This window comes from Arabidopsis thaliana, chromosome 5, assembly GCF_000001735.4.
Source record: "Arabidopsis thaliana chromosome 5, partial sequence".
Lineage (NCBI taxonomy): Eukaryota > Viridiplantae > Streptophyta > Magnoliopsida > Brassicales > Brassicaceae > Arabidopsis > Arabidopsis thaliana.
Genome location: NC_003076.8, coordinates 24,589,820 through 24,608,163, shown reverse-complemented (window position 1 = coordinate 24,608,163; position 18,344 = coordinate 24,589,820). Strand labels below are relative to the sequence as shown.

The following is an 18,344-nucleotide window of genomic DNA, read 5'->3' as shown; positions in this document are numbered from 1 at the left end:
TAAGTTTTCATAGAACACAAGTCGGTTATGCTTTTACCTAATCTTTGTCTCTTGTTAATTTCTAAAGCAGATAAAATCTATAAACCAACAACAATGTTTTAGAAGAAGACATAACATTTATTTTGGCAACTCAAGTTATTTGATCAAAGAAGTTAATAATTAGTTTTTAAAATAAATTAAATATAAAAAAATAGGGGCCAAAAGAATCAGTTAAAAGGATGTTGTATCATTCATATACATAGGGGCCAAGGCAAACACAAGCTCACTATCACAAAGAAACTGGTATCCATAACCCAAAATTTGTGGGCCAAAAATATTGAATTCCAATCTCAAAAAAGCCCATAAAATCCCATCTTTTTTCCCTCTCTAGTCGTCGTTACACGTAAAAAAAATGATTTTTAATAATCCGGTAATGCGTTAAAAAAGATATATCGATGAAAATTTCCTTTTCTTTGTAAGTTGTAACAATTGTTTTTAATAATAATAATTCTGATGCCATAAAATCGCGAGGTAGAGATGAAAAAAAAATAGCTTCTTCAACAAAGGCCGATAACAGTGAACCCTTCGTCGGAGCTCAGATCACGAGCCGCCGTCACCAGCTAAGAGGCAGTGACTTTTGAGTAAGTGAGGCGAAGATGGTTAAAGGAGAAAAGAGATCCGAGATGATGCTTAATCTGTTCGGAGATAATTCCGAGGAAGAAGAGATCGAATCCGAACATGAATGCAATCGTCGTCAGCCTAACTACGCTTCCGTAACTCTCTCCATCTTTATCTCCTTCGTTTCGTCACTATTGATTGTTTCAGTTTTCGTATTTTTCACTGCCACTGTTCTTCAATTACACCTTGGAATACGAATGGTTTCTGGAGTTCTTCTCGCTTGAATTTAGGGTTTTAGGTTAATTGCAGGAACCAATGCAACTTATTAGGCCTAATTCAGCTTCAGTTCTTCTTAATATCAACTAGACTAAGATATCAGTGAAATTGTGGCTGAAATTTCCAATGTAAACACTGATAGGATGAGGCTGAGGGCGGGGTGGAGCCTGAAGGAGAAGGTGAAGCTGAGGTTGAAGTTCACGGAGAAGCTGAAGCTGAGTCTGACGGGGAACAGGGAGATGTAGAACTTGATCCTGGAGAAAGTGAGGGTGAGAGGGAGCAAAGTTCACAGGAGGCTGATCCACAAGAGGAAAGTGAAGCAAGAGATAGTGATAGTGATAACAAAGAAGAAGAACATGGGGGTAGAGTAGCCAAAAAGAGGAGACAGGAGGTTGTTGAGAGCGGATCAGAGAGGTCTGGTGAAAAGCATTATGAGTCTGAAGATGAAGAGGTTGATCAGACTAGGAGTCCAAGGTACCCCTTTTTCCATTCTTTTTTTTCCTAGCTGTTTCATAGCTTCTTTTTGATCTTTTCTGTGCTCTGGATTTAATAATACTTGCTAGTCCTCTGAGGTTCCTTGGATTTTCAAATTTCTTATGGATCACTTTGTCTTTTGTACATGGAAATATGGCGTGGTGGGTAGATCACCTAGTGAGGAGAAGGAAGAGGTTCAAGTTGCACAGTCAGACGTAAATATTCGTAATGTTTTCGGATCTTCGGATGATGAAGACGCAGAAGAATATGTTCGGAATGACGTTGAGCAGGATGAACATGTGAGTCTTGCATCTAATATTACATTTCAGTTTACAGAATATCTGTTTCCTTTCCAGTGTTTGCTTCCTTTTAGAAACCATATGAAATTGCATGTATGTATGATGAGATGTCTAATTTTGTAGAGATCGCCAATCGAAGATGAAGAGGGCTCTGAGAAGGATCTGAGACCCGATGATATGGTGCTTGATGATATAATCCCTGAAGAAGATCCTCAATACGAGTCAGAAGCTGAACATGTTGAAGCTAGGTACAGGGAGAGGCCAGTTGGTCCCCCTTTGGAAGTGGAGGTTCCTTTCCGCCCTCCTCCAGGTGACCCCGTTAAGGTATACCTGCTTTATGTTGCTAAAAGATTATTCGCTGACATGGCTTCAAATCAATAGTTTCCTTTCTGGTATTTCCAAGTTACCAAAATCTCTCATATCATTGTGGTTCGAAGAGTGAGTATCTGATGTCTTTTATGTGGAGAACCATTGCACTGAAACATGCTTCTACATTTACTTAGCATGAAGGGCCATTTGGTGTACATGAGCGTGCTATTCTGTTTTATATCTGAAACCCCATTTTCTAGTTGTCTATCTGTAGTGAAGATGTTCTGTAGCAAAATTGCGCTTCCTCATATACCGTTTTCTCTTTGATCTTTTTCAGATGAACATGATAAAAGTTTCCAATATCATGGGGATTGATCCAAAGCCTTTTGATGCCAAAACATTCGTTGAAGAAGACACATTCATGACAGATGAACCCGGAGCAAAGAATCGTATCCGTTTGGACAATAATATTGTTCGCCATAGGTTTGTTAAGAGTCGAGATGGCAAAACATATGTAAGTGAACACTTCTTCAAAGCTTTTCTGCTTTTAAATTTTCCATCAAACCTGCAATGAAGCTATGTAGTTTGCCTATTACTAGTACTTCTGATGCAATGATGTATTATAAGTACATACTTTTGATGCAATTTATGTATTCCGAATTAGTTTACTTTGTGCTTTTCACTACGGACATGTGTTCATATAGTTGGAGATGAAATTTTATGATATCTCTGTTCAACAGTTCTTCTTATTCTTTAGGCTTCATTAGAAATCTGCCCATAAACAAGAATTCTTGGTTTTGTTGCTTATTGCACACATTTCTTCTACTTTTTCCGTTACTTTTGCTGTAGTAAACTCAAGTCACTCTATATTCGTATGCAGAGTGAAAGTAATGCTCGGTTTGTAAGGTGGTCAGATGGAAGCTTACAGCTATTGATAGGAAACGAAGTTCTTAACATAACTGAACAAGATGCAAAAGAAGACCAGAATCACCTCTTTATCAAACATGAAAAGGTGTTACTTCGTCATTCCTTCTGCCTTAGTTAGCGATCAATTTGTAGTTGCTCCAGCCTCCTAGATACACTGATTCATTTTAGAGCACCCATACGATTCTCTATACTAAATGACAAAACTTCTCATTAGGAAACCAAATGTCTCCTGCATTCCAACTCTGCTATATCTCAAAGTGTTGTCTTATTTGGATGTTGGTGTAGGGTATCCTTCAATCACAAGGAAGAATTTTGAAGAAAATGAGATTTACCCCATCATCGCTGACGTCAAATTCCCATAGGCTCTTGACTGCCATTGTTGAATCGAGGCAGAAGAAGGCCTTCAAAGTTAAGAACTGTGTCACTGACATTGACCCTGAGAGGGAGAAGGAGAAGAGAGAAAAGGTTACCTCTTAATTGAGCTCAGACAATCCAACAATAGTTTTATTGCAGTGTTTGTAGACTTTTCTCATTTAATATCTCAAATTCTGAAGGCGGAAAGCCAAAACCTCAAGGCTAGTACAAAGCTGAGTCAGGCGAGGGAGAAAATCAAGCGCAAGTATCCACTTCCTGTTGAAAGGAGACAACTTTCCACTGGCTACTTGGAAGATGCTCTTGATGAGGTCTGTTTGATTAGTTTGTGTATATTGGGTTCTTCCATTTTCTAAAGCAAAGATTGCACTAGTAACGACTGATTGTTTCTTGGAACCAGGATGACGAGGATTACCGCTCAAACCGTGGCTATGAGGAAGATCTCGAAGCTGAAGCGCAACGGGAACGCCGGATTCTAAACGCCAAGAAGGTAAACAAAACAAAAACTCATATATCTCGGAATGCAAAAAAAGCATTAGAAATTGAACTAATATTCAACTGCTTCTCACTGGGGTAAAACCAGAGCCACAAAGGCATTCCGGGGAGGTCTTCAATGACTTCGGCCAGACCGTCAAGACGTCAAATGGAGTATTCTGAGAGTGAGAGAGAGGAATCAGAATATGAGACGGAAGAAGAAGAGGAAGAAAAGTCACCGGCCCGTGGAAGGGGCAAGGATTCAGAAGATGAATATGAGGAAGATGCAGAAGAAGATGAAGAGGAACGAGGAAAATCTAACAGATACTCAGATGAAGATGAAGAAGAGGAAGAGGTTGCGGTACGCAAATTAGAATGTTCTTCCATTTTTATTGTTGTCAATGAGGAAGTTCATTGAGATTGTAATGTGTGGTGAAATGTGGTTTATGCAGGGAGGTAGGGCAGAGAAGGATCACCGTGGAAGTGGCCGGAAAAGGAAAGGGATTGAGTCTGACGAGGAGGAGTCTCCGCCTAGAAAAGCTCCGACTCATCGTCGTAAGGCCGTGATTGATGACAGTGACGAAGATTAATCATGTTCGTCAAATCTTTCACTCTCCTTTCGTCCATTTGTTATAATGTAGTCTGGAATTAGACTCGTTTTAATCAAAATAAAGACAGAATCATGATTTTTTTAAATTCATGTAATAATGGATTTTATTTCCCTTCTGTAACTGTAATGAATAATTGGTAATTTGATATGGAGATAGTTCAAAATAACGTAAACTTGTTGACCCAAACAAATTTACCAAACAGACTGTCACAGAGTAAACACATTTAGTTTTAATCTCTTGATTAATTTATTATGTAGTCATGTAGCCCAATTTTTTTGTAACACTGTTCTACATAACGTTATGTAAAATTAACACATTTACCTTAAGCTCTTCATTATTTTTCTTATGTATCTCAAAAGATCTGTAACACTGTTTTATTACAAAACGTAAGGTAAAATTTGGTTTTACATTAAGAAGACGACAAAAAAAAACCAGAATTTTAAGAAAATTTTGACAATATATAAAACAAATTCCAAAAAAATATGGGGTTACTACAATCCATCATCTAATGGCTCATCCGCGTCGTGCAAGTTGTTCAATGGAGTGTTCTTGTTCAAACCCCAAATAACAATCCGAAACTAAGATGAGTTTCGTATCCTGGCCAAAAAAAAAAAAACCAATTCAGCAATAATAATATATACATAGAAGTGTAAGAAAGAATGATTTAGTTTGAGAAAATAAGTTGAAAATTGTTTGTACCTGAAAAGAGGTTATATTGGGAGGTAACTCCATGCGTGTGATCAGACGACCAGTGAACGAAACTCTCTTCACAGCAAAGAGCTCAGAAGTTGAAGTATCACCAAGAACCAACCACCACGCTTCGTCTTTCACCTATAACACAAAATAAACGTGTTGAATTCAATTTCATTTTTGTTTCGAGCTCAAACTAATCTGTGGTTAAGTCTTTAAGTGAAACCTTTGGGAATCGAGGGGCCAATGCCCTCGAGCTATTCCTCTTTGATGTCTTTTCCAATCTGATTTCCAGCGTTGAAGGCTTTTTCTTGCCATCGGAATCCTTCTTTTGGAGTCTCACATTCATTTGGATCCGTGGGAATCGTTGGAGATCCTAATTAAGATCGAAGAGTGCAGCAGAGAATAGTTGAGACTCCATGAGTGAAAGTATTAAATGCAAAAGAAATAGTTGTGACCAATTTGAGAGCACCTGAGATAATCTTGATGCAGGGAAGTTTTCGGTTACACTTTGTAGAGTTTCCCTTGGAAGATTTAATAGCTGATGTAGCGTGTGAATCCCTCTTGCGGTCAGAGATCCTAGAAGAAGGTCATTCATGCATGGGATCATCCATAATGACGAATCTTGATCAGACCACATGCCCTAGAATTAAAAAGAGAATTGGATTCCTCTTAATTTGCAAAAGTGAAATAATTTGAACAAGCTAAGAGTAGTAATCTTCAGGACACTACCTGCATGACCATTTGCAAAAGGCGCATACACGTCAGTGAGCTTGAGAGCCATCCACTGTTTGCGCAGATATCAATCATGGCCTGGAGGATCCGAATGCTTTGATCCAGTACTGACTTTAAATCCGTGTTATAATCACTGATTGGAAGTGCCAATTGAGAAAAATGTGCCTGGAGCAATGGATGTCATGCATTAAGAAGATGGTAACAATCATGAATTATATGATTAAGGCCCTGTTTGTTTCATCATTTATCATTTCCATTCAAATGATCCACTTACATGATTCATTTGAATGATACATTTGAATGATGTTTGTTTCGTTATTTGTAATTTAATATAAATGATGCATTTAAATGGATCTTTATTTGTTTGATCATTTTGTAGTTCATTCACATTTTCATTTAGATAAAAATAACTAAAATACCCATGTTTTCATTTTAACAAATGACAAATATTCAACATTATTACCCACTATCAATACCAAACATATTGGCGGGAAAATATGATTTTACGGTTTTGGCGGAAAAATACGATTTTACGGTTTTGGCGGGAAAATATGATTTTGCGGGAAAAATGATTTTGCAATTTTAGCAGGAAAACATGATTTTGCAGTTTTGGCGGAAAAACATAATATTGTCATTTTGGCAAGAAAATATAATTTAGTGGTTTCAGCGTAAATATAGTTTTATGATTTTAGGTGGAATAGCGATTTCTATAATTTTACATCAAAAATTATGATTTTGCGATTTTTGGCCAAAAAACGCAATTCCACGATTTTACGATTTTGACATAAAAGAATAATACGTGATTTCATGATTTTTTGAGAAATCTATAGAAAATAAAATTATTTAAATTATGACTATAAATGAGGGTATATTAGTTTTTTGTTATTTTTGGATGAAACATCTCCATCCAAATGGTTTAATCAAATTCATCCAAATGAGTTTCATAAATTTGCCTAAATTTAGATACTCATTCAGATGTATCATCCAGATGATCCATCCAAATGCTTGTTAAATTGTCAAAAACAAACATCATTTTTCATCTCCATTTGGATGGATCATGTGGATGGACAAACAAACAGGGCCTAAGTCATGAACTCACACAGTTTGGATTTTTGTTTCATTCTTCAGTGCATGATAGTGTGAAGAAGTACATACCTGGAAGAGCAGATTCGCTTTCACATGAGGATCATCTAGATGGTTATTATCCACGGGATACCGAACTCTATCTGACAGTGTTTTATTGTAATTTTCCTAAGGGACACAGATTTTTTTTTTTTTTGACACCATATCACTAAAGATACTTTTAAAAATGAACCATATATTCGTCAAGTAAAACAGTATAGACCAGACCTCATTGTGCCGCACAGGAAGTTCATCATACTCAGAAGCACCAGCCAAGATATGCAAAAATGCCTAAAGGGCAGTGGTTAGAAACCAAAGAAAAACAAAAAGAATAATCAATATAAACTGGATCAGCTTCTTACTTCAAGCGATGTGTCAGGACCTATATTAGAGCCAAACATAGACACGGTCATGTAGCAAAGGTAATACTGTGACGCTATTGTACCCAGCATCGTAGGCTCCACACTATCTTCATTTACTTTGAGGCAACCACTGTCTTCAAGATCCTCAAATGTGGTTTGCACCAATCTACACAAAAAGCAGCCCGCATACACCAATATTACAATGGTTCTAGTTAGAGAAATCTTCTTTATTTAATAACTTTGATATTTACCTTGATAAGTAGGAACAGATTGTTTCGTCTTGAGTACCTTCTAGCCCATAGTAAGCAGGATTAGCCATCTGTTACATCAAATACCAGATTGAGTCATGAACTGGTTATTCTGCAGTAATGGAAAAATCTGAAAGGAAAAAGAGAATCTGGCTGCAGGGAACTGATCATGCTTTTAGCACAATTTTTCAAGGAACCAGAATCACGTTCTCAAGTAGTATCTCGCTTTTTAATAAAACTGAAGCATATTTACCAGTCTACGAAACAAATACGTCCATGTAAGATAATGCACTGCATCTTCTTTGTTGCCTATTGTTCCAGAGACGATTTCCGCATTGAAGTGATCGTGCAGCTTCTCTTTCAAACTACTTTCTACGGGGAATGGTTCGTACAAGAACTGCATGCAGAGGAAGTATGATCTTTTTGAGGTAAATTGTTGCAACGGATACCAAAAATTGCCAAATAATTCCAACTGAGCTTGACCTTTTTGTAAAAGCTTTTTTTAGGTTCATGTACAAGAATAACCGCTTTCCCATGTTGGTCAAACTGTGGTCGCCCTGCACGTCCCATCATTTGCAAGATCTCTGTAAGAGGGAAGTCAACATATCTTTTGGTTTTCCCGTCGAAATATTCTGTTCCCTGATAGGAAACATTGCCAAAAACAACGGTATTAAAGAGAAAAGACAAATCATTAGAGGAGAAAATCCAAGAAAGTGATCCCAAACATAATAATAGAAGAGGACCTTCTTTTACCTTTATAATAACTAAGTGAGCTGGTAGGTTCACTCCCCATGCCAAGGTACTTGTTGAGACCAAAACCTGTAATGGAAGCATGGATTCCATCATCAATCGTAATGTAAAAGTGTAACCATGGATACGGTAAAGGCAGCAGAGAGAATATGTTGAGGAAATTGCCTGAATCTTGTTGTTCGTGAAAAGCTCTTCGACTGCAGATCTATCGTGGTCGTTTAAACCTGCATGATGCAGTCCGATGCCGAATTGCAACGTATGTCGAAGGTTTTGATCAGTTATCTGTGAGAGGACCATCTGCAAGTCTTCCTCTGACACACTCAGAAATTGCCGCGGATGTTCGTCGGAGGCAGCAAACTTCATTTCATAGGAAAAGAAGATACAAAGGATGATACAAATTAGAGTTATATAGTTAAAAGATGATTCGGTATCGGTGTTTGATGATAAATCATGCCTGAATAAGATCCAATGCAGTAAGCCTTGTCTGCCTACGGGATGAAACAAAGATAAGAACAGGTTTCGTAGGTGAATGAGTACATATGGCTGCATATGCTGGCTTGTTCATGCTATTCATCCTTGGGCAGTAATACTTTCCAGGATAACCCTGAAAACAATAAACAAGGTTAAGTCTGGAAATTTCATACTTGTATGGTTTCCTTGAATACCTTTAATCCACCCACCGAAAATGGAAATTAAATAGCGTAGTCAAGTACAGTGTAGGAGACATACATAAATTTTTTGTTTAAGAAAGGTATTAATTGTTTGCAAACTAGAGAAAAGATATTGACTTACCTGAATATGAACTTCAATTGGTACAGGCCTGACGCTTGGTTTAAAATTGAAAAGTCCGATCTCCCCAACACCCAACCAGTCAGCCAAATCACTGAAAAGGGAGACTTGAGAGAATAAGTAAAACTGGCTACCAGAAAAATTGGGAGTAAGGTATATCTTAAGCCATCTTCCACATTAACATTTTCTAGTAAATAAGACTAAAGTTGAAAGTCTTTCACTCACAAATCACACTATAAGCACAATGTCATCAGCACAGAAAAGACACGAATAACAGTCTACCAGCTCGAACATTCAGTTGCGTGTTTAATGATAATACATAGAAAAGAGCATATTCAAAGAGTCTGAGAAGTTAAAATACGAACCCTGCATTTGCCAGAGCTGTAGAAAGCCCAACAAACCGGACGGAGCGCTCTGTCTGTGATGATATATATCTCATCCTAGATACAATAACCTGGAAACCAAATGTAGATCAAAAATAAATCTGGTGGAACACATAACTTTGAAAAAACCTGAGCCGAAAAGATATAAGCTCTTCACCAAGACCATAGATACATTGCATGTGTCATGATATAACTGGAAACTTCTAACCAATAGATGGAGCTTAGCGTAAGTACTTAGAAAATGGGATATAATAGTTATTAAGCTTCTACCTCAAGAATCGGTCCTCTGTCGGCTCCAAGCAAGTGAATCTCATCCAAAATAACAAGGCCGACCTATATCCCCAGAACATCATAAGTTACTGTTCACAAAAAAGGCAATCTATTGACAAAAATTTACCTTTTTGACATAACTTCGAGTATGCCAATTACGACTAATGCCATCCCATTTTTCAGGGGTAGATATGATGATGTCCGCGGACAAGAGAGCTACTAAATCTGGAGTGTAATCTCCAGTCATTTCAACCTGTTGAAATGCAAGTGTTAGGAATAATATTTGGTAGCCAAATAAACAGCAATCATGGATTATGAGTCTGCAACATGTATAGATGCTCCGAGGCAATATCCTCTTACCATTTCTTTTCCAAGTGGAGCAACAAGATGCTTTTTCCAATCATTCATCCTTTCTCGAACAATAGCCTTCAGTGGTGCTATGTAAACAACCTGCAAGCCACAAAAATTTAGGCATCTTCAGTAAGATAAAATAGAACACTAGAAACTAAACTAAGCCGTGATTTGATATCATTTTAGAGATTCATTTCTTCATTTCAATAGGTAGATTCAGTAAAAGGCTGGCAATTTAGCTGAAACATAATCATGTATAATAAACTGAAACATTAGTCGAAGTCTCGAACTAAATAATTACCAAGCGTTAGGAGAGTGAAAACTCATACCTTCATATCAGGCTGGGTACTGAAGAGACGCAACATTGCAAGTTCAGCAGATATAGTTTTCCCACTTCCAGTTGGAGCTCCTACAAGAACATTGTTGTCTGTGTGATATAACACATGAAAAATCTGCAACACCAAACCATACAATTTTCAGTTAACTAAAAAAGGAGTGATGAAGAAAAACATTTTTAATATAAAATTAGGAGAGTAACAGGGTAAATATGCTCAAACCTGAGTCTGTATTGGATTGAAATGTGAAAATTTGTAAAGCGATTCATACAACTTATTCCCAAGAGAAGTCACAGGAAGAGGTTTTAAGTCTAAAAGCTCTGTGTGAGACGTCCGCGCCTGAATGAAGAAGACTGTTAGGACCTACCTTACCGATAATTTAAGCGTAGAAATGATCTTGTAACTATTTCGGAAATAGCAACCTCTAGAAGATATATACCTCTGGTAGTGCAAGATTGTGAAAAGAGATTGTGAAGTAAGTCTCTGCATGCAACCAAGAATCAGAAACCGCATGAACATAGTATTGTGGTGGGTGTGGTTCAAATATCGGTACGGTAAAAGAAAGCTTCTGTGGTTCCCCTCTAGCCATCCGCTTCGTTAGTGTGAAAAGATCTGAGTGATAGATATAATCATTCTCTGTGTCCTGTCGAAGAAATAGCACAAGACAAGCGTTATATCAACACTGCCAAAAGAGTTAGCATTATTGAAGAAGAAATCATTAGTTAACTAGTATCTAGCACAGAGTATTGACTCTTCCTAGTGTTTAGTAGTGCTATAACATGAGATACTATATCGTTACAAACAGCTCATTCTTTGTCACTGTGACATATGTGTCTTAATGGGAGTTAGATAGTAGTACCTCAATGAGAATCCACCAACGAAGAGCAGTACCATGAAAACGATCCTTCCATATGAAATTTGGAGTTATAAGCAAATCCACCTAAAAATGGTAACAAATTAGATGTTGATAGATAGTTTGTCGTCTGAAAGCTTATAAATTATTGAAGAATCTCTCCATTAGCTACCTTCAATACAGTGCGGGTGATTGGACTAACAGTAGCTGCCAACTGAATTGAAGGAAAATATCCTAGATGCTGCTTGACCAACTAGAAATTCCAGTGCAAGCAAAAAACCAAAAAACATTAGTGCTTTTTTCCATATATACATGCAGTAACTTAGTGAACTTAAGATTTATATACCCTTCCCCCAGGATTATAACGAATCAGCGCTCCAATTTCCTTTTCCTCCATCTCATACAAATGGTCTAAGTCATCCCTTCGCTCTTCAAGTTTTCTTAATATCTGATCAATTGAGATGAATTAGAGAAAATATTACATATTACAAGTAAAAATAGTATTCAGAAGCTTACATCAGAAGGCAGATCCCTTTCGAATTGCCGAAGAGGATGCTGATGAGGCCATAGTTGACGATCAACTGCCTTGCAGTATTCCAACATAAATAAAGTCATCTCACACCAGCCTTTTCGCAAGCATATTTCAAACAGAGCACGCATTATACGTGCTAAACTAGCACTAATGTATGAAGCATCAGAGACCAGAGAAAATGCATCAATTGATCCACGGGATATGTACAACTGTAGATCATAAAGCCACTATATCAGAACTCGATATCAACCAGCCGTTTCATCGCATAGGTATAATATTGAAATGACAGTGAAAGTCAGTCACCTGAATAAGAATCGAAATTTTTCCATGTTTGTTAGAAGGGCCTCCCTTAACTTCTAAGGGACAGCAAGAGCGTGCAAGAGTCTCAAGTTCATGCTGCTCTTCCTCTCTTACCACAATATTTTCAAATTCAGAAGAATGGGCAACCATATTAATTATCTACACCAGAAAATTTGAAATCAGTAAGTAATGATTAAACTTTAGTTACACAGCAAAGAAACAAGAAAATATCAGAAAAACAGAATGATTATTGAAAACCTCGCTTTCATTCATGTGCCGCTTCAACATTTCGTTGTATGTTTCAACACTAGAATATTGAATATAGAAGTGACTTGCAACCCGTCCAAGCTCGGTACAGTAAAAGTTTCCACTTTTCTCATCGAACCTCATCATCTTAGCTTTGTCCAGTGAACGGGCAGCATCAGCAACAAGGGCTCGTTGCTTCAAGGATAAAGAAGGATCGGCAATTATCTGTGATGAGTAACAAGGTCAGAATAGTTTTAGGTACATATATAAATCAGTATTATAATATGATTCAAAACCACTATGGCATAAACAAAATCACAAAGATCTCCATGTACACTACTAGAGCTTAAAAAACATAAATGCAAAGAATAACGCACCTCTTCCCATCCAATGCCATAAGCCAAAGGATTTAACTTCATCCGAATTGACAAATATGTATATCCAAGCCAAGCACAGGCTTCCTTTACATTAGTTACAGTTCCCAAAACCACTTCTGCGTTTAAGTTATCTTTCAAGGAGCTTATGAACTGCAAATAAGAATTACAATGGGACTTTACTGTATGGCCAAAGAAATTTGACAGATCAAACTACAAAAGCAGGTTTCTGCATCAAGATGACAGACCCAAGCCCTTTTAGGTTTCTGCCCAATACCTGACTTTCTATGGGAAGCTGACTAGTCAGCAGCCGGAGATAGTATGCCAGCTTGTCATGGGATGTGATGATAATTCCCTCACCACTCTTATCAAATTGTGGTCTCCCTGCCCTTCCAAAGATCTAAATGCATATAATAGCATGATACATTAATACCAAAGATATAACAATGTCCTGCTCTTTTCTAAAGAAGATTTTTCCTTTACCTGCATGACATCAAGCATTCCCAAGTCTTTCCACCCACCAGCCTTGGCATCATACAATTGTGTTCCCTGGAAATCAACCGAACATATTGAGCTATAAGGAAATGTGATATAATTGCGCCACTTGTTTGATCTCCCAAAACAGAAACTTATCTTCCCACAGATTACAGAGTGAACTCTGGCTATACCAAAGAGCACCACATAAGCATACCTTAATTACGACTGTGTGTGCAGGCAGATTTACACCCCACGCAAGAGTTGCAGTGCAAACAAGCACCTGTATAACCAAAACAAGTTGCGGGAAATAAGTATTTAAATAGTAAAGAGCAAGCAGACAAAATGTTTTGTACCTTCAAGAGACCATCAGAAAACAGCCTCTCCGTAAGTGTTCTATCAGATCTCAACATCCCAGCATGATGAATTCCGAAGCCAGCTTCAAAGAATTTGACAAGATCCTTATTTCTGGACTTCATAACGTCTTTCTGAGATACATCAGAAACAATCTTGAGAAATTAACACCAACAATGATGTTAAAAAAGATAATATATATTCCATTTTTTACCTTCATCAGTTGAAATTGAGGATGAGTCTCATTCGTGAACAAATCCAGAGTTTCATATTGCCGGGCAAGATCAACCTGCCAAAGTGAAAATATAAAAGTCATGTACTTCTAGATCTGGATTCCAAAATCGTTTGAGAAACCATGTTTTCGGCGGCGAGATCATTCTCATATGCAATAATTAAGATTTCAGGAAAACCACAAATGCATGCGTTTTGGAAGACATCAGGTAAAAAGTAGAAGCTGAATATAAAAAGGTAAAATATCATGTACCAGTTTCTCAGCTGTTTTTGAAGTGTCTTTTCGGGAATGAACAAATATCATTGCTTGATGACCTTGTTTAATTGAATCAACAACCTAACATGAAAGCATTACCAGATAGATAAGTGACCTATCCATTTTCACATAAATGAAAAAGAGTCTTTGCTCGAGATAGAGACCTTTTTGTAGCATATCTCATTTAATAATTCGTTTCTAGCAGCAAAGTTATGCTCAGTGATGCCTATGTATTGTTGAGCTAAGGGAACTGGGCGATAACTTGAATCAAAATAGAATAGGCCAGTGTCTGTATTCACTCGTAGAAACTGAGCAACCTGGAATCCACCCCACAAATAGGTTAAAAAAAGTAATTTTGACCGACCCTAATTTCCTGAGACTAAAAAGGATATGTGAAGTAAAACATCGTGACAGAGATCTATATCATGTTGGAAAAGACCTGTAGGTAGCTAGGTAAAGTGGCTGACAGGCCTACAATTCTTATCATTGTCTGAGTTGACTCCACCTGATAAACAAAGCAAAAGTCAGACAGATGGTAACCTGCTGCAACATAAGGAGTGAAATTACAACTTCAAGAATTACTTTAGGAGAACCAATTTTTCATGGTCAAGACGTTACCTGACGGAGGGTCCGAGCAACTAGCGCCTCTATCACTGCACCTCTATCATCATTCAGAAGATGCACTTCATCAATGATCAATAGTTTTACTAGCATTGACATTGACATGTCACTGCTTTTGCGAGTAATGACATCCCATTTCTCTGGTGTTGTCACTATCATCTGATTCAAAATTGATAAATAATCCGTAAGTATCAGTTCCTACATGTCTCCACAAGAAACTTAAGCATATCTCATAAGCTCAAATGACACCTGAGTTTCTTCAAGTTCAGTCTTCGTGAGTTGCATATCCCCTGTAAGCTCCTTCACAACCATATTTAATGGAGCTAGACGACGGCTAAATGCTGACGTGACCTCTGCTGCTAACGCCTACAAAGAACAAAATAGTAAAATAAAATATTTACAAAAAAAGTCATCCATAAGATTATATTAACCTGGTTTTACCTTCATAGGAGCTACATAAACAATCTTAAACTCATTTTTGTGCAAGTAGCCATCCCTGAAGTGTTGTTTGATCTGCAAGATAATTTCCAAAATATCTATGAGTAAAATATGAAATAAGTCAGTGTGATTAAACAATAGATCACCTTTTCTACTAGATAAACCACATCTAACAAAAAAATATCACGCTCTTAGTAAAGTAAATATCAACTCTTTCCAGCACGGTCTGTGATTAAAAACAGATTCAGACAAAAATATATCAACCAGGTAAATCAAAAACTTACCTCATGTAGAACAGAAATCATAGCTATATTTGTTTTACCAGCTCCTGTTGGAGCACAGACCTGCAAAGTTCAGAATCATGTTATGCTTGACTACGTAATTGGCATTGTAGCAGTATGGACAAAAAAAAATCATATGACTCACCAATATATTCTCATTGGTGTGGTAAACTGTCTGAAATATGCGACTCTGAATACGGTTTAAAGACTTGTAACCATGAAAAGCAGCTTGAGCAAAGTCATCTAACTCTTTTATCTCAATCTAGAAACAAGCAAGAATTTAGAGTTAAGAGTGCATGCAATCTGACAGAAAAAAGCTACAATACCATCTATATAAGAAAACCATTCAAATGTGTGGAGAAAGACTTGACGATAACTTCTCGGCATGAAAAAATGTCACTCAAAGAAATTTATCATCTGCCTCTGGATATGGATGAGACGTACCAGCTTCTCGCCAGGTTTCATTTGTGCAGTAGGGGTTGGCGGGATAAACACTTCCTCATATCCTTTTAAGTGCTTCCTTACAGTACCTTGGGGAAGGGCAAGTGCAAGAGAATTCGCTTCTCCAGACCCAATCAGATCCTCAAATGCAGTCTTCTTTTCACTTGCCTCAAGTAAAGAAGAAAAATTGGCCTCTGATATTTCACTCTCTAAACCAAGATCAGCATTTCGTTTATTTTTCTTTTCCTCCTTACGCCGAAGTTTTTCAATTTGCTTTGCAGACTCTGTTTGAACAGTAACCTGAAAGGTGGCTGAGTGCAATCATTACTGTGGCTATAGAAAAGGAATGGTGCCCAAAATCAGAAGGGAAGGCCTCAGGCAAATAGATGTACCTGTGTTCCATAGGTAGGCATCCGAGATTGGGTGTTTGAAGCTGCTTTGTCAGACTTGAGAATCATTTGGCCATGATGGATAGCATCAACAATTTCTTTCCGATGCTGAAAAAGGAATATACAAGACACCATTCACATTTCTAAGAGACTAGAAAGAAGAATATAATTTTAATATAGACCTTAGTAACAACTCTTTTACTATATATAGGCACACCCATACACCATAAAGTCGGCTTAAAAGATGGTGATTTCATCCAAAAACATAAAAACACAGTTGTGCATGCCACTTAAACGTAATGGTAACTAATGAGAAAGGCATACTATACTGTAGAATCTAACGGAAATCAGGTACCAAGTATCACCACAGGTCCGTAGACTTCAGAAAAAAGAGCAATATCAAATTTAGGCCTTACCATAATAAGGTCTTGAACAGTCTCAAATGCACCATCCCCAACAAGATCCAGCAGATCCCCAGCTATCTGCAGAACAAATATTTAAAATCTCATCTACTTTCACTTGCAAATATGATGCTCTAGGAACAGGTATAGTAGGTTCGAAAATAACATACCTCCTCACCGGGTTTATCCGAATCCAGAAATCTGCATATAGCCATAGCCAATTCTTCACGGGAAAGTTGTGAATTGGTTTCTCTAACCATCCGACCACATGCATCTCTTAGCCAACTTAAATTGAATTTTCCTGCACTGAGATTATTTTTCGTGTCGCTAACACCACTCCATCCTTCAGAAAACGATGTATGAGCATCATTGCTTTCTACATCCACAAACCCAGTTTCGTCAAGAGATGCTTCCACCAAAAAACGAGCTGGTAGATTGAAAACAAGGTCGGCACCAAACTCAGCTCCCCCATTAACTTCATCAGCATATGTCTCAGACTGATGAGTAGGCTGTATTGAGTAAAGTGCCTGAGCAAAGGAGGCCACGTTTTTTACATTAGCATCTGAGACAGCATGCCCGACAAGATTTTGCAACTCTAACCTGTTGAATATAAGAAAGCCTCAATTATCTCTGAACACCATAAAGAAGTGCAAAAATCTCGGCCACTTTCATAATCTTCAACAATCTTGCATCAGCATGGTTGATAAATAAACGAATATACATAAAATGAAAAAACAGAATTAACAGTACTTACTTCTTCCCGGAAATGCTTATATTATCATTGATATCACTATCATCTTCCTCCACTGGATTGTTAAACAGACGATAAGCGGAAAAAGCAACCTCGCGAAACTCATCTGATGGAACTTCCCGATCAATCAATTCCACTACAGCTCCAATAAACTGCTTGTATGCTTGTCGCACTTCGAGAGAAGCTGTCACACCAATTCCAATCAATATACACACAACACCATCTTTTATAGAGAAATTGGGAAAAAATAGATATCATCATAAAATCACCTCCTTCCCATTGATGAACTATCCTCTTAGCAAGGTCAGATTCATCAAGGCGATTACCGGAGCTGAAATGGCAAACACAAGTAACACAATAGTCCAATTCAATTCAAGTATTTCCAAATGCTTTCCAAATTCTACTTAGACATTGTGATCACCAGACTATACAACTATCAAATTCGATATAGCACCAAACAGATGCTATAGAACTCGCTGAAAACTTAGTAAACGAGTGGAATCAGTTCGGAAAGAAAAAAACGGACCTGCGAGGCTTATTAAGAGTTTGGAGTATAGTTTTGCGGCGAAGGTAAGCCTGATCGATGTCGAAAGGCTCTCTAAGAGAGCTTGTCAAGCGAGGAAGCTGAACTAACATGACAAAATCCCTGTACTTGTGTCGTTTAGGATTCTTCTCCTCTGTGGTGTTTTCACCTCTGGTCGGCTCTCCGAGGAAGAAGGCGATCGCTTGCGTTCTAAAACGGCGTCGGTTAGATACTTGAACAAATAGGCCCGTACACCGACCCGCTAAGATACGGGTCCACGAAATCGACGTCGTTTTATGTTTATTACATGGGGAGTTGTGGACCATGACTAAATTATTCTTTTTTTATTATTATTGGTAGAGAATTTTTTTGAATTAATAACAAGACAATTAAAAATAAAATACACAAAATATTATACTTTTTTTTTTACTGTAATTATGTCGATTTTATAAAATTTAGAATGGCCAATACACAGTAAACAAATTATTGTTATTTCTTTTTTTTG

At 37.5% G+C, this 18,344-nt stretch overlaps 2 protein-coding genes across 4 annotated transcripts; one reads left to right on the top strand and one right to left on the bottom strand.

Annotated features, from left to right (window-relative positions):
• Positions 1-438: 438 nt before the first annotated feature.
• Positions 439-4,530, top strand: VIP4 (leo1-like family protein). 2 transcript variants are annotated; one of them, NM_180906.2, is made up of 11 exons: positions 439-752; positions 1,016-1,347; positions 1,517-1,646; positions 1,770-1,970; positions 2,293-2,469; positions 2,836-2,967; positions 3,168-3,347; positions 3,437-3,565; positions 3,655-3,744; positions 3,838-4,089; positions 4,181-4,530. In NM_180906.2, exons 1-11 carry the CDS (start codon positions 636-638, stop codon positions 4,316-4,318), a joined length of 1,878 nt encoding a protein of 625 aa, NP_851237.1. In that variant the 5' UTR covers positions 439-635; the 3' UTR covers positions 4,319-4,530. The 2 variants fall into 2 exon arrangements, with proteins under 2 accessions (NP_851237.1, NP_200923.2); NM_125508.2 differs by having other exon boundaries at positions 3,838-4,083; positions 4,181-4,508.
• Positions 4,531-4,641: 111 nt separating this feature from the next.
• Positions 4,642-18,258, bottom strand: AT5G61140 (U5 small nuclear ribonucleoprotein helicase; the record flags this gene model as incomplete). 2 transcript variants are annotated; one of them, NM_001203655.2, is made up of 49 exons in its annotated part: positions 4,642-4,936; positions 5,039-5,170; positions 5,256-5,405; positions 5,502-5,672; positions 5,762-5,929; positions 6,920-7,015; positions 7,115-7,177; positions 7,249-7,414; positions 7,500-7,567; positions 7,750-7,893; positions 7,980-8,135; positions 8,250-8,315; positions 8,412-8,603; positions 8,701-8,850; positions 9,039-9,129; positions 9,401-9,489; positions 9,689-9,751; positions 9,816-9,941; positions 10,049-10,138; positions 10,369-10,491; positions 10,597-10,713; positions 10,814-11,017; positions 11,234-11,314; positions 11,400-11,480; positions 11,574-11,675; positions 11,744-11,968; positions 12,063-12,218; positions 12,318-12,530; positions 12,683-12,832; positions 12,957-13,079; positions 13,163-13,228; positions 13,371-13,436; positions 13,510-13,641; positions 13,722-13,796; positions 13,992-14,075; positions 14,159-14,311; positions 14,434-14,499; positions 14,613-14,774; positions 14,865-14,981; positions 15,057-15,128; positions 15,338-15,397; positions 15,480-15,596; positions 15,779-16,075; positions 16,168-16,272; positions 16,581-16,646; positions 16,736-17,165; positions 17,320-17,500; positions 17,586-17,647; positions 17,843-18,258. In NM_001203655.2, 49 exons carry the CDS (start codon positions 18,163-18,165, stop codon positions 4,853-4,855), a joined length of 6,474 nt encoding a protein of 2,157 aa, NP_001190584.1. In that variant the 3' UTR covers positions 4,642-4,852. The 2 variants fall into 2 exon arrangements, with proteins under 2 accessions (NP_001190584.1, NP_200922.2); NM_125507.2 differs by having other exon boundaries at positions 4,650-4,936; positions 11,400-11,468; positions 11,574-11,654; positions 17,843-18,165.
• Between the last annotated feature and the right edge of the window lie 86 nt (positions 18,259-18,344).